Below are 16888 nucleotides of genomic sequence, written 5' to 3'. Positions count from 1 at the left end.
ATTAAGGAAATTTTATTGTAATTAAATTTCCTAATTTGCCTAGGCCAAGGAATATAAAAGAAGGGGTGAGGGTGCCTTCACAAGACACAACATCTATTATTTCTCTCCCTCTTTTGTTCCTTGGTGTGGCCGGCCATCCTCTCCCTCTCTTCCTCTTATGGTGGCCGAACCCTTCTCTTCCATTGGAGCTCTTGTGATGGCCGGATACTACTCGGAGAAGAAGAAGAAGAAGGAGAGAAAGCTAGCATCTCTTGGAGCTTGGTTAGTGTTTTGATTTTCTTCCTTGGTGAAGCTTTCTCTTTGTTGGCCGAACCTAGCTAGGAGGAGAAGAAGGTGATTGGTGGTTTCTCGTCTCGGAAGATCGTTTCTCACACAACGTCCGAGGTTAGAAGAGGAATACGGTAGAAGATCAAGAGGTTTTTCTACAAGGTATAACTAGTAATTTTTCTTTCCGCATCATGCTAGTTATTTATGGAAATAATACCAAATACAAGAGGCTTACGTTCTAGAATTTCGAATATGTTTTTCGAAGTTGTGTTCTTTTGTTTTTTCTTTTCCTTGTGATTTGATTGTTCTCTTTGGTTAACCTAAAGTTATTTTAGGAAATTAAATATTATCTTTCTATAAAAGGTTTTGTCTAGTCGGTGGTGGTTGCTCCCATATCCAAGAAGGTCATGTGCCTCGCCACGTCAGTACTGGGAACCAATTATGGGAATTAATATTTAATGGAATTAATAACTTAAGGAGGCTTGGGTCGAACGTGTTAAGTTCCGCAGGAGATCCAAGTCAAAACCTAAAAGAACAAATAGATTAAGTTTTGGATCAAACGTGTTAAGTTCCGCAGGCGATCCAAAATTTAATTTAAAAGAACACATGGTAGCTAGGAAAAGGTTCAGACCTTTGTACAAAATTTTTGTACAGTGGAACCTATAGGTTTTCCGAGTAGCAACCAACAACTTTTGCCACTCCGGCACAACCTTCTTTATCGCAGCCGCTACTTTCTCTTTCCTCGATCCCCCTAACATATCTGCAGGTCCATCAACTCACCCTTCTACCAGCGACACACAGGCAGAGCAGTCTCATTCACAACCCCCCAATCCCAACGCAATAGCTATTGGCCCCTCGTAGTCTTAGATTCTCACCTACCACCATTATCGAACCACCAAACCTTCAGAGCTACACCTAAGGGACCATACCAGTCCTCCGACTAGCCGCCTCACTATAAGATGTCAATTGTCGACCTGATGGGAAGAAAGTATTGAGCAAATGCAAAATCTCCCTATGCCAGCCCAAACAGACAGGTTTCCTGAGGTGTACGTGAAGGTGAGTTATAATAATCTTTTACAACTTTCTTATTACTCTCCCTAAATACTTGCTCTCTGGCATAGGCTTTTGCCGAATCTATGGTATTGAACAAATGACATTTATTTTATACCGACACAACAAAGAGCTAAAGGATCGGGTAAAGGAGCTAGGGTCCCAACAATCTGATCCTGCCTCGACCGGGTACCTGTTAAGGGCAGAAATACAAAATTTAAAGAGAGCCAACGCGACCCAAGCTCAAACCTTGAAGGAAGCTCAACTTGAGATCGGTCGCCTGCATGACGAAAAGAGCAAGTTAGATGCCTTCTATAAGCAAGAGCTAGACCAATGCATCCAAGAGTTACAATCTAAGGATTTGCTCCTGATGGACCAGAGCAGGGACTTAGAGTCCCAAGCCACCGAACTTCAAAATACGCAGGCTGAATTATTATCTAAAGCTCAGTCTGCTTTGTCAGCTAATATTGACGCTTTGGAGACTTATAAGACTGGCGAACAAGAGCGTTTAAGGGTGAGCCGAGAGGAATACTTGTGCTCCCCAGGCTTTGAAACCCAAGTAGGAGATCGTTTTGTGGTATCCATAGCATACGGGGTCGCAGGAGCACTCAGTCAATTATACGAACAAGGGTATTTATCGGCTGCTCCCCTGGAGGATTTCTTATACCATCGTCGGATTCTCCGAGAGATACTTGATGAGGTTTTTGCAGAGTTCAAGTAGTTCCACTCTATGTATCTGAACAGTTTCTGTCTATTTCTGTCTATATTCCACTAGTTTGTATTACGGCTATAATTCCAAATTAAAGATTAACAAAACTTACATACACTGCTCTCACAATCCGATCGAATCTTATAGTGTATGAGTAATGGAGACCCCATACCCCAGACTGAGTGTGTTAGACTCGCCCAGTCCTGTTTTTCACTCTTAACTCGTTACAAAAAGAGAGATTTAATTAAGTATGATAAGGCTGTAGGTAGTTAGTACTCCAAGGTCTGTCTAGCTTCCTACCGTAGGCATCCTACAAGTAGGCACCTGACGCTAGCTTTTTAATGATTTTATAAGTCTCATCCCACTGGGGTGCTAACTTAGTTACTTCCCCTACAGGCTTTGTTTGCTTCCATACCAAGTCCCCCTCTCCAAAGAATAGGGGAACTACTCTTCTATCATAATTTTGACGCATCCTTTGCCAGTAAGACACCAGCCTAGCCGCCATTCGTTCACGAATTTCACTAATAAGATCTAGCTCTGAAAGTCGCCGCTCGGTATTTCCTTCATCATATAGCATCCTTCTGATGGAGGTCACCCCAATCTCTATAGGCACGACTTCTTCATTGCCATAGAACAAATGAAAGGGGGTAAGCCCAATACTCTCTCAGGGAGTCGTACGATACGCCCAAAGGATGCTATGCAATTCCTCCACCCAGTTGCCTCCCACATGATCCAGCTTAACCTTCAACTCCCACACTATCTCTCAGTTGATAACTTTCATCTGTCCATTACTTTGAGGGTATGCCATAGATGTAAAGGCTTGACTTATGCCAACCCCTTGGCACTAGGCCTAGAACCTACGGCCCTGAAACTGCCTCCCATTGTAAGAGACTAATTTGTAAGGTATGTCAAATTTTTAAATGATATTCCTCCATAAGAATTGGATGACTGCTCCTTCTGTGATTCTGGCCAGGGTTTCTACTTCCACCCACTTAGAAAAATAATTCATAGTTATGAGTAAGAATCTCTTTTGGCCGGGTGCCATGGGGAATGGTTCGACGAGGTCCATGCCCCATTGGTCAAAAAGGACACGAAACTATGGATGTTTTTAGCAATGTCGTTAGTCTGTGTGTCAGATTTTGGTGCTTTTGGCAAGATAGGCAAGTGTTTACCAACTGTTGAGCATCTTTTTGTAGGGTAGGCCAGAAATACCCGACCAGTAATATCTTTCGGGCCAGTGGCCTACCTCCAGAATAATTGCCACAGCATCCTAAGTGTATTTCTCATAAAGCATGTTCTGCTTCCTCCACTCCTAAGCATCTGAGCAGTGGCCTAGAAATGCTCGCTTGTATAATTGGTCTCCGATCAAGGTATAAGCGTGAGCTCACATTCTGATCAGTCGTGCTTCTTCAGGGTCTGATGGTAAGATCTCGCTGGAGATAATTAATCATTGGCACCCTCCAATCAATCAGCTCTTCAATATTATTTTGCAGATCTATTTGGGCTATGAGAAAGGTCTGCGCTATTGACCTATCCAACACCCAAGTGGTCAGAGAGCTGGTCATCTTGGCTAATTTGTCAGCTCGACTATTTTCAACTCTGGGGATCTTAGTCACCGTGACCTCTTTAAACTCCTCCTTCATTTTCTCGTATGCTTCTTGGTATGCTTGCAGATTATCACTATGAACCTTGAAATTGCCTGCCACTTGCTGAGCTACCAATTGAGAATCTAAATAAACAAGTACCCGGGCGGTTCCCATATGTCGAGTTGCCTACAACCCTGCCAACAAAGTCTCATATTCTGCTTCATTATTGGTGGCTCTAAAATTTAATTAGACGGCTAGCTGCAATATATCCTCTTGAGGGGATATCAGAAGGAGTCCTACGCTACTGCCCTGCTGAGTAGCCGACCCATCCACATAAACTTTCCAAGTCTCCTCAGAGTCAGCTTGATGGACTTCTATCAAGAAATTTGCCAGGGCTTGCACTTTAATAGCAGTGCGAGGCTGATATTGTATGTCGTACTCACCCAACTCGGTCGCCCATTTGATGAGGCGACCAGCAACTTCCACATTAGTAAGAGCTTTCCCCATGGTTCTATTAGTTAAGACGATAATGGGGTGCGTCAAAAAATAAGGCCTCAATCGACGAGCCATGAGCACCAATCTGTAAACTAATTCTTCCAAGGCTATATACCTGGTCTCAGCCCCCTTTAGTAAGTGACTAAAAAAGTACACTAGCCCTTGTACATTGTCTTGTTCCTTCACCAACACCGCCCCTACGGCCTCAGGAGTGGCTGAAAGATATACCCAAAGTGTTTCCCCTGCCACGGGCATGAACAAGGAAGGCAAGGTCGCCAGATACTTCTTTAGCTCTTCAAAGGCTCAGGTGCACTCCTCGTCCCATTGAAACTTGGCTGCTTTCTTGAGCACTTTAAAGAAAGGTGACGCTCGATATGCCGACCAGGAAATAAATCTGGACAAAGCTGTTATTCTGCCTACCAATTTTTGAGCTTCCTTCAGATTTTGAGTAGCTTTCATGTCTCGGAGTGCCTGAACCTTCTCAGGATTGGCTTCAATTCCCCGCTCGGTCACAAGGTACCCTAGAAATTTCCCGCCTCGAGCTCTGAACAAGAACTTCAATGGATTTAGCTTTAATCCATATTGCCTAAGGGTGCGGCATATTTCTGTTGGTGCGGTTAGCACTAACAATTTAACCCAGGTTTTGATGAATGACAAATAGGTTAAGTTAGGTTTATTCTTGATCTAACACTCTGATCGAGTGTGCAGGATAAGTCCAGACAGGCCGACGGGCTAACCAGATGTCTGGTACGAAGCCCAGCTAGGTCAACGGGCTGACCGGATAGCTGGCACGAAGTCCAGACGGGTCGACGGGCTGACCGGACGTCTGGCAGGTAAGTAAGGTAAGTCACTGGAGGGGAGTGACTGCGAGGACGCGTTCCCAGGAAGGGAACATTAGGCGTCGATCCGGCTTAGATCCATTTCGGATATCTAAGTCGAGATCGTGACTAGATTCCGGTCTCGGAAAGACGGAATCTAAGTCATACTTTTTCTGTTAATTCATACTTTATAAATTGTGCTAACAATCTGTGTTGCAGGATATATTTTGCCTCGGACTAACCTTGTTTTGCAGGAGAAGGAATCTCTGGAAAAAGGTGGTCCGGGCGCCCGGAGGCAACTTTTATCCTCTACGTCGCCTCGCCACGTGGAGCATCCTGACTGGACTTGCCACGTCGCACCAGGGCGCCCGGAAGGGATCCAGGCGCCCGGAGCAGCATATAAAAGAATCCCCAGGGGTGGAGCTTCGATATCATCTCAGAATTCCCAGATTGCTCTGTGCTCCAGCGACGCTAACAAAGCTCCGACAACGCGCCCTTGCTCTTTAAGCTTTCTTTTCTGTCGGTATAGCTTTGTGTTTTGTTTCATTAGCATTTCTTGCACTCTTTTTGTAATCACATTCGAATTGCTAGTGATTGCCCAACGAAAGTGGTCAAGGACCACGGGCCTTCGAGTAGGAGTCGTCACAGGCTCCGAACGAAGTAAAATCAATTGTGTTCATTTACTTTTCCGCTGCGTACTTTTACACTCGAGTTTTCGAATCGATATTCACCCCCCCTCTATCGAACGATCACGGTCCTACAAGTGGTATCAGAGCAGGTACCGCTCTGATTTGGTGCAACCACCAATCAGACAGGGGTGAAAAATTAATTTTTTTTCGGTTTTCAGTTTTACGTTTAATTTCAAACTAGTATTTTTACCTGTTTTGAATTTTTTTTTCCCGTTGCAATTAAATCTAAATTGGTGCAACACCAATTTAGATACTTCTATTATTTTTTCTTCTTCCGCACTACTAATCCAAGACCAAGTCTTGGGATTTTTGTTTTTCTTTTCTTTCTTCTGTACGCAGGACTAAAATGTCTCAGACAGAAGGATTCAGCACAGTACGACCTCCACTCTTCAACGGGGACGATTTTCCGTACTGGAAGAAGCGCATGGAGGTTTATCTCAAAACAGACTTCGACCAGTGGATGAACGTTACGAGACCCTATAAAATTCCAGCGGACAACTCTGGGAATATACTGGATCCTGAAGACTGGACAGCAGATTTGAAGAAAAAGGCATCAACAGAAAATAAAGCGATCAACACTCTATAGTGCGGATTAACAAGAGAAGAACTAAACAGAGTCGGTCCACACAAAAACGCTAAAGAGCTGTGAGACAAATTGATCGAGCTGCACGAGGGAACGAGTGATGCCAAGGTAACAAAACGAGACCTGCTTTTAAATAAAATTCTTAATATAAAAATACAGGAAGGTGAAACGGCGAATCATCTCCACGCGAGGATCAAGGACATCCTCAACGGGCTTCATGCGATAGGCCACCAGATGGAAAATAGAGACTTAATAAGGTACGCATTAAATGCTTTTCCACGTAATAGTTTGTGGGCATCAATCGTAGATGCCTACAAAATTTCTAAAAATCTCTCTAAGTTAAAATTAGACGAGCTTTTCTGTGAATTAGAATTACATGAACAAACTAATGCTGGAGCCGAGAAAGGTATAGCTTTATTTGCAGGTTCCTCCAAAGAAAAGAAGAGCAAGCCTGAATATGAAGAAGATTCCGACCAAGACTCCGAAGACGAAGAACACCTGGTGAACTTGGTAAGAAAAATGTTCACCAGGAGAAAAAGGAGCTTCAGCAAAAAGGACCTTCAAAAGATCAGTTCTCCCTCAGAACAAAAGAACGTGATTTGCTTCGGCTGCAATAAAAAGGGACACTACAAGAACGAATGCCCAAAACTGAAGTTCGACAAACCGAAGTCAACCAAAAAGAAGGCCCTCAAAGCAACGTGGGACGACTCCTCAGACGAATCGGAGGAAGAAGAGTAAAAACATCAGAGCCACCTCGCACTGATGGCCCGCTAAGCTGAAACAGAAGACAAGTCGGAAGATGAAGACGGGTCTGAACCCGAAACAAGCCACGAGTCCGTACTCATTTTCGAAGGACCAAATGAGGTATATTTTAATTTAAACAATTTTTTTTTTAGAATTATTTCCTGTTTAAATAGTAAATTAATTAAAATAGAAAATGAAAACAAATCACTTCTTGAGGAAAATCAAATCCTCATGGAACAAATCAAAAATTCAAATCCAACTCAAGATCTAACACTTGAGGAGGAAAATTTATCATTAAAAAATGATATTAACAATTTAAAAAATATGCTAGAAAAATTTACAACAAGATCAAAAAATCTTGACTTAATCCTGAACAATCAAAAAGCATGTTATAATAAAACCGGACTCGGATACAAGTCGAACTCAAATAAAACTTTTAAGTCATTAATAACTCAATACAAATCAACTAATCAAGCTTGGGTACCAAAAGCGTGTCTGACCACGCAAGTAGGACTTAATCAATATTATATACCTAAAGAAAAAGTATATTATATAAACTCGATTAAACCAAATAAACCAAAATACAAACCTAAATCGAAAAATTCAAAATTTAAAACTCAACAAAATATAAACTATCACCAAGTTAATTATAACTATAAAAGAAACAGACACAAACCTAAAACGAAAATTTAAATTAAAGGTCAATAATTCAGGGGGAGGCTCCAGAATAGCTGGCATCTCCAAAATTAACTAACCCGGTAGGGTAATTAGGATTAGTTAAAAAGAGACCAAGTTTAACTTGAATCATGGTACTGGTGAAGTTTTTGGATGATAGTACGTTAGGGAAGCTTGGGCATCGCATGTCTAGAAAGATATGGTTTCGATCTGGTGCATTTGGCCAAGTGGAACTGACCGAAGCTACCCTTAAATGAATCCTAACCAGTTAGACCAAGATTTAGTACTAAGCTCCGTGGATAGGACTATTCGGAAAACCTCGAAAGGTTGGTTACTACTAATGACGTACATGTGACTCACCAAGCTTAGAAGTTTATCCGAAGATTGCCTATTTGTGGAGACCAAAGCTAAATCTGAATCTAACACAAGTTAAGCCAAAACTCCATAATTAAAAATCCAATTTCATCTCACAAAAATCATAGGATTCCCTGATTGATAATATAGATCGGGTGAGATGAACAAGGCTTAAATTTGTTTAATTAAAAATTAATTTCAAATTTTTAATTTTAAACTTAATTTCAAAATTTTAATTTCAAACTTAAAAATTAATTTCAAAATTTTAATTTTAAACTTAATTTCAAAATTTTAATTTCAAACTTAAAAATTAATTTCAAAATTTTAATTTTAAACTTAATTTCAAAATTTTAATTTCAAACTTAAAAAATTAATTTTAAAATTTTAATTTTAAACTTAAAAATTAATTTCAAAATTTTAATTTCAAACTTAAAAATTAATTTCAAAATTTTACTTTTAAACTTAAAAATTAATTTCAAAATTTTAATTTCAAACTTAAAAATTAATTTTAAAATTTTAATTTTAAACTTAAAAATTAATTGCAAAATTTTAATTTTAAACTTAAAATTTAATTTCAAAATTTTAATTTCAAACTTAAAAATTAATTTCAAAATTTTAATTTTAAACTTAATTTCAAAATTTTAATTTCAAACTTAAAAATTAATTTCAAAATTTTAATTTCAAACTTAAAAATTAATTTTAAAATTTTAATTTTAAACTTAAAAATTAATTGCAAAATTTTAATTTTAAACTTAAAAATTAATTTCAAAATTTTAATTTCAAACTTAAAAATTAATTTCAAAATCTTAATTTTAAACTTAATTTCAAAACTTTAATTTCAAACTTAAAAATTAATTTCAAAATTTTAATTTTAAATTTAAAAATTAATTTCAAAATTTTAATTTCAAACTTAAAAATTAATTTCAAAATTTTAATTTTAAAATTAATTTTAAAATTTTAATTTTAAACTTAAAAATTAATTTCAAAATTTTAATTTCAAACTTAAAATTTTAATTTTAAACTTAAAAATTAATTTCAAAATTTTAATTTTAAACTTAAAAATTAACTTTAAAATTTTAATTTTAAACCTAAAAATTAATTTAAAATTTTTAATTTTAAATTTAAAAATTAATTTCAAAATTTTAATTTCAAACTTAAAAATTAATTTCAAAATTTTAATTTTAAACTTAATTTCAAAATTTTAATTTTAAACTTAATTTCAAAATTTTAATTTTAAACTTAATTTCAAAATTTTAATTTCAAACTTAAAAATTAATTTCAAACTTAAAATTTTAAACTTAAAAATTAATTTCAAAAATTTAATTTTAAACTTAAAAAATTAATTTTAAAATTTTAATTTTAAAGTTAAAAATTAATTTCAAAATTTTAATTTCAAACTTAAAAATTAATTTCAAAATTTTAACTTTAAACTTAAAAATTAATTTCAACTTTAAATTTAAAAATTAATTTCAAAATTTTAAACTTAAAAATTAACTTCAAAATTTTAATTTTAAACTTAGAAATTAATTTCAACTTTAAACTTAAAAATTAATTTCAAAATTTTAATTTTAAACTTAAAACTTAATTTCAAAATTTTAATCTTAAAAAAACTTAAAAATTAATTTTAAACCTAATCTCTAAATCTTAAAATTAATTTAAAAAAAAAAAAAGGGCGGGCGCCCCTGGTATCCACTTCCGGGGCGCCCGGGAGGGACTCCGGGCACCCCGCCTAAAATCAACTTCGGGCGCCCGGAATGGCTCCAGGCGCCCGGAGCTCCCTATAAATAAGGGGCAGCGGGCGCCCCCAACCCTTGCCCCACAAAATCTTCACTTTTGCCAAGGTTCACTCCGAACCTCAGTGCGAGAGTATTTTAAATCAAAATTTTCTTGCGGTGAAGACGCTGCTGCGATTCAACCGAGGTCGTCAGATCTATATTTGTCGATGGCTCCTCGGTAAATCTTCTTCCCCTATCTGAAAATTTATTAAAATTTGTCTTCTCATTTTTTCTTAGAATATTTTTTTATATACAGTAGGAAACGAACAAATACTGGTGTTGGACCCTCTAATGCTAGCACTGACCCTAGGTTTCCCACAGATGAACTAAGGCTTAAGTTTGAGTCAACCATTTATAAGGCCATTAGGACTAAATGTATAAATAGATCGTTCTTTCTAGGTTCGTGTGCCTCCGTTATAGAGGTTATAAACCACTATAACTTAAAGAACCTTGTCGAGTGTACCAGTCCAGTAAACATAAGTCTGTGTGCTGAATTTTGCAATAACCTAGTGAAAGTAGACGATCTCACCTATACCACTAGGGCAGCGGGTACTGATATCATGTTTTCCCCTACGACTATCCGAGAGTTTTTAGAGTTACGTCCATCTATTTGCCCTTTCTTGTGCTATCCTCCCAGGGATCTACCATTCGGAGATCCCTACTCACATATTACTCTCGATACGATTTATTCGTATTTTTTTGGGGGAGAGCGAGATCCCACTGTGACCCAGTTTAGGTCGGTAGAACTTCGAGTCCAGGACTACGCTCTTTATAGGGTCTTAGTCTGTTGCATTTTACCACTGACTACTCGGGACATCGCTGTGATGCGCCCATTCCATTCATTTTTACTCTATGCCCTGAGTCATCGGTTAGATATTGACATCAGCCTACATATCTTCTCTACCATTATCTACTCGGCTGGATACGTGACTGATAGACGAGTCCACATGCCGTTCTGTCACATTCTGACAGCATATATGTCCTCGTTGCACATTGATGTCACTAGAGGAGACATTGCCTATATGACCGAGTTCGATGTTATAGCAGCTAGGAACTTCTCCTTAGCTGGTATCCACGTAGATAGGGATGACGAGACTATGTCTTGGCGGAGGGGGGCACAGCACCAGCCCGATCCAGACGCAGAGGGGGACGAGTTCATGCTTGCACTGTTTCCAGAGGAAGTCGCACCGGCTCCACCACCGCCCCCAGCTCGAGCACCACGTCACGCTCCCCGCACTCTAGCCGACCGTATGACCGGACTAGAGAGAGCTATGGCGAGTCTCTAGCAGGAGAACTCTGATTTTCATCGGGACATACGGCGAGAGGTTGCCGAGTTACGAGCTGCCGGGGAGACCCGACACACTGAGCTGATGGCGCTTCTCCGATCCTTGGGATCTGGACCACCCCCTTCATCATCTCAGTAGCTCTAGTTATGACTCACTTCTGTAACTACACTACCTGTAAAATACTTTGGATCTATCTAGTGATATTTCAGACTTGCATTGATTATGTTCTATTTTGGTAGCCTAGGAATTTTGAATTTCAGAAATATTTTCAAAGATGATTGTTTTTAACTCATAGGTTCAAACATGTGTCAGCTTTTAAAACCTTCCTATTTTTAGATTTTCAAAAACAGTTTTGGCCTTAGACTAGTTTTTGAATCCTTAGAAAGCATGTACCCATAGAACTAGTTTTGAGCATCTCACCAAAACCCTAGGCTTACCTTGCTTGTGTTTGCCAAACAATAGAAAGGAGTGAGATGCATAGGCCACTTGCCTAAGACTTAAGATGCTTATTTCAGTGCATCGACATAAGTCTGGGCGTTAAAAACAAAATATATATTAATCAAGTTAAGATTGACCTTAACTTGACTAATCAAGTGAAAGCTGCTATCTTTTGATAAGTCAGTCGGTAACTAAATGGTTAGACATTTGATTTGATGTCAGGTCCAGGGGGAGGAATCAATTAAAATTTTTCGATTTTTCAAAATATTTTTATTCAAAATTTCTTAAACCTATTTTTGAAAACTAAGTTATTGAATTTCAAAATTAGATTTAACGTAGTTTTGAAATTTGAATTTAAAAATCTAGTTCTGAGATTTGACTTTACTTAATTCTACTTAATTCTACAAATATTAATTTTTGTAAACTAAACGTAAGTTTATAAACTAAGTCTTTTTAAAAAAAAAAAATTAATTTTTTACAAACCTAGTATTGAAAATTAGACTTCAATCAATATTGAAATATATTTTAAAACTTAGCTTTGAAATCTTGCTTATGTTTGAAAAGAGTTTAAACCTGTTTTAAAAAAAATTTCTTGAAATTTAGAACTTATTCTTAAACCTTAACCTTAGAAGCTATACTTGAAAAATTAGCTATTTTTCACAAAACTTAGCCTTTAAATCTAAATTTTTTTATATACACCTATTTTTGAAAACTAGCTTTAGAAAAATCAAGTCTTTTATGTTCTTAAGTCTTGAAAGTTGAATCCTTTACCAACTCAGTTTTAGAAACTCAATTTTACCTAGTTTTGAAAAATAGATCTTTTAAACTTGTCTCAAAACTTAGCTCTTTTACAAAAGATAAATGACTAAATTTAACTCCCCAGATTAACTTGACATGACTCCTTACTTTGTCTGAAGTCTGTATTTTTAATTACTTTAAACATGCTTATTTTTTATGAATGTCAAAGGGGGAGGGTTAGGTGGGTTAAGTTAGCCAAACCAATTGAAAATACAAACTAACTTAAAAACCTCCACATAATGATGTTATATGTTTTTCTTGCAAATATCTTCACTAACTTAACCAGGTTGTCATTCCATCAAAAAGGGGGAGATTGTTGGTGCGGTTAGCACTAACAATTTAACCCAGGTTTTGATGAATGACAAATAGGTTAAGTTAGGTTTATTGTTGATCTAACACTCTGATCGAGTGTGCAGGATAAGTCCAGACAGGTCGACGGGCTGACCGGATGTCTGGCACGAAGCCCAGCTAGGTCGACGGGTTGACCGGATAGCTGGTACGAAGTCCAAGCGGGTCGACGGGCTGATCGGACGCTTAGGCACGAAGCCCAGCTAGGTCAACGGGCTGACCGGATAGCTGGCACGAAGTCCAGACGGGTCGACGGGCTGACCGGACGTCTGGCAGGTAAGTAAGGTAAGTCATTGGAGGGGAGTGACTGCGAGGACGCGTTCCCAGGAAGGGAACATTAGGCGTCGATCCGGCTTAGATCCATTTCGGATATATAAGTCGAGATCGTGACTAGATTCCGGTCTCGGAAAGACGGAATCTAAGTCATACTTTTTCTGTTAATTCATACTTTATAAATTGTGCTAACAATCTGTGTTGCAGGATATATTTTGCCTCGGACTAACCTTAGGAGAAGGAATCTCTGGAAAAAGGTGGTCCGGGCGCCCGGAGGCAACTTTTATCCTCTGCGTCGCCTCGCCACATGGAGCATCCTGACTGGACTTGCCACGTCGCACCAGGGCGCCCGGAAGGGATCCAGGTGCCCGAAGCAGCATATAAAAGAAGCCCCAGGGGTGGAGCTTCGATATCATCTCAGAATTCCAAGATTGCTTTGCTGCTCTGTGCTCCAACGACGCTAACAAAGCTCCGACAACACGCCCTTGCTCTTTAAGCTTTCTTTTCTGTCGGTATAGCTTTGTGTTTTGTTTCATTAGCATTTCTTGCACTCTTTTTGTAATCACATTCGAATTGCTAGTGATTGCCCAACGAAAGTGGTCAAGGACCACGGGCCTTCGAGTAGGAGTCGTCACAGGCTCCGAACGAAGTAAAATCAATTGTGTTCATTTACTTTTCCGCTGCGTACTTTTACACTCGAGTTTTCGAATCGATATTCACCCCCCCCCTCTATCGAACGATCACGGTCCTACAATTTCTTCCACATTAGTAATCAAATTTACGGCCAAGTGGGACTTGATAAGGATATCGTTCACATATACCTCCATATTTCTACCTACCTGTTCCCGAAAGATCTTATCCATCATCCGTTGATAAGTAGCTCCCGTATTTCTTAATCCAAAATGCATGATAGTATAACAGAAAGTACCATCCACCGTGATGAAGCTAACCTTTTCCTAGTCTTTCGATGCCAGGGGAATTTGATGATACCCCTAATAGGCATCCAGCATACAGATCCTTTCGCAACCAGTCGTTGAGTCTACCATCTGGTCGATCCTGGGTAGTGGATAATAATCTTTGGGGCTGACACGATTTAGGTCCCGAAAGTCAATGTAAACTCTCCATTTATTGTTAGGCTTGGCCACCAGGACTACGTTAGAGAGCCAGGACGGGAATTGTACTTCTCTGATATGACCAGCTTTCCTGAGCTGGTCCACCTCGACTTGAATGATCTTATTTTACTTAGCAGAAAAGTTTCTCTTCTTTTGCTTGATTGGTCGGGAATCAGGCAGGAGATGCAATTTATGCTCTACCACCTCGGGTCTGACTCCCGGCAATTCCTTGGGGGACCAAGTGAAAACATCCCTGTTACGGGTTAAACACTGGACTAGGTCTATTTTGAGCTCGGCAGGCAGATCACTTGCTATGCGGGTGAGGCTCTTTGGTCGCTCAGGGTGAAGCCGAACTTCTTCCCAAGGAATGGGCTCCTCTGTTGCAGCAAGAGGTTCTTCCTGGATAGCATGAACACCCCCGTCCAAGGTTCTTTGTGCTTTACGGGCCTCCACTCTTACCATATCTATATAGCACTTGCGAGAGACCCGTTGTTCTCCTCTGACTTCTCCTACTTGATCCCCTATGAGAAATTTGATCTTCTGATGAAAAGTGGAGATCGCCATCCGAAACTCGTGTAATGTCGATCTGCCCAGGATGGCGTTGTATGATGAGGGCGAGTTTACCACAATTAAAGTACTTCTTCTGGTTCGCACCAGTGGCTCATTACCTAGGGATATAGCCAGCTTAATTTGACCCATGGGTTTCACATCGTTGCCAGTGAAGCCATACAAGGAAGTAGCCACCGGCTGCAACTCGCTGGCGTCAATCTGCATACCTTCAAAGGTAGTCTTGAACAAGACATTGATAGAGCTTCTAGTGTCCACAAAGACCCTGGCCATGCGCCTGTTGGTGATGACAGCTTTGATAATCAAGGCATCATCATGAGGAAGTTCCAATCCCTCCAAATCTTGTGCCCGAAGCTAATGATGGGGTCGGCAGCCTGTTCTTGGCTACATCCGACAGCATGCACTTCTAAACGACGTTCATGAGATTTCCGCACCCTGCCGGAATCTCCATCCATAGGTCCGCCAGAGATCATTCCTATCTCTCGGATCGCCGTATTGCTCCTGTTCTCTTCCTCCCAAGTTTCCCCTTACTCTTGACCCCTAACACGCTGCTATATATTTGGACCACCCTACTCTGGTTGGGATCTTCCTACTTGGCTAGCCCCGACACGTTGTTCATCCAACAACTTCTGTACCTGAGGGGTAAGCTCGGGTGGTGGCAGACCTAACTCAGCAACACGTCGAGAGTCCCGCACAAATTGGAAACAGTCGTTGGTAGCATGCGTATGGGACCGATGGTAGGTGCAGTAGCGCGGACCCCACGGACCAGACCGGGGCCGATGGACTGTGGCTACCCGCGATGCTCACCGGGAATCCTAACCAGGTGGGAAGGGAGGTCGGGCTTCCCGAGCACGAGGAAGAGGCTGGGCTGGTGGTTGAGGTATCCTCTTCTCTGGCTTCTTGATAGGCTCGGGGGCTTTGTTTACCTTTTTACGTGCAGCCTGAGCCTCCTCCACATGAATATAGCTGGTCGCTCTTTCCAGCATTTCAGCAAAATTCTTCACAAGATTGTGGATGAGGTCTCTGAAGAATTCCCCTTCCACCAATCCATATGAGAAGGCGCTCATCAGTATCTCTGAAGTGGCAGATGGGACATCCTGAGCCACTTGATTAAAGCGCTTAATATAAATCCTTAAAGGTTCAGCAGATCCTTGCTTAAGGGCAAAGAGGTAGTGGTCCATTTTTTGATACTTCCTGCTACTAGCGAAGTGACGCAGGAAAGAAGTTTTGAAGTCTTGAAAACAAGTGATGGACCCGTGTGGCAGTCCATCAAACCATTTTTGCGTTGATCCTGACATAGTATTTAGAAATACCCGACACTTGACGGAGTCACTATATTGATGTAACACTACTGCATTCCTGAACTTGCGGAGATGATCTTCAGGGTCCTTGCTACCATCATATTCCCCAATGGTAGGGGGCTTGTATCCTTTAGGCAGCTTCTCTTCTAATACTCTTATGGAGAAGGACACTTGCTCTTCCATCTCTACTCGGGGCTCTTCCCTAAGAACGATAGCTTTCCCATTCTTAGAGTCCCTGGGCGGGGAACACTCCGCTATGGAAGCTTGCGGTTGTTCTTTCTTCGGATTGTAGCACCCAGGGTCCCGCTGATAGAAACCCAGATCGGGCTCCCTGTAGAAGGCGGGAGGAAACTCCTCGGGCTGCTTTCTTTTAGATCCCCGATCAGAAATATTCATGGATTCTTTGGAAACTTCGGGCAGTTTGTGCGGTCGGGAAACAATAGTTTATCTTGCTGAAGCCACCCGCTTCTTGGCCTCCTTGAAGAGCTCATATTCTCCTGCTGTCATAGTGATGTTGATTCTTCCGGTCTCTTCCATTTTCACGTTCCAGAACAGGTAGAGAAGATTCCCACAGACGGCGCCAAATTGATCCCGTCCAGAATCTGAGTCAGATGGAGGTCGGCTACGCTGTCGCTGGTGTTGACAGAAGGTGATGGAGACCCTCAATACTTCAAGGGTAGGCTCACACGGGCTGCTGACAAGGGGCGGTGATGAGGATGATGAAGCGAGAGTTCCCTACGCACACTCAGACGAGCACCCTCCACTTTAGGGACCAAGAACCAGGGGAAAAGTCCCCAGAGTAGGTCCTCTGATGCTCAAGTCAGGTACTTTTTCCCCAGAAGAACAGTAAAAACGCAGAAAGTAGAAGACAGATGCAAAAAAGTTAGTGAGCGTACCTACGCAAGGGAGAGGACACCCCTTTTTATATGACCATGCGTACTTTGGGCCTCTGGCAAGTGTCAGGGAATGTCGGGTGTCAGACCTTGTCTGGCAATGAGGGGCACTTGGCATCTTCTTATA

The 16888-nt window shown here is 40.4% G+C and overlaps 1 protein-coding gene across 1 annotated transcript; it reads right to left on the bottom strand.

Annotated features, from left to right (window-relative positions):
- Positions 1–15382: 15382 nt before the first annotated feature.
- LOC122004394 lies at positions 15383–16264 on the bottom strand. Its single transcript, XM_042559287.1, has one exon. It carries the CDS (start codon positions 16262–16264, stop codon positions 15383–15385), a length of 882 nt encoding a protein of 293 aa, XP_042415221.1.
- Between the last annotated feature and the right edge of the window lie 624 nt (positions 16265–16888).

Source organism: Zingiber officinale, chromosome 7B, assembly GCF_018446385.1.
Source record: "Zingiber officinale cultivar Zhangliang chromosome 7B, Zo_v1.1, whole genome shotgun sequence".
Lineage (NCBI taxonomy): Eukaryota > Viridiplantae > Streptophyta > Magnoliopsida > Zingiberales > Zingiberaceae > Zingiber > Zingiber officinale.
Note: the sequence above shows the minus strand (reverse complement) of the source record. Positions and strands in the feature narration are given on the sequence as shown.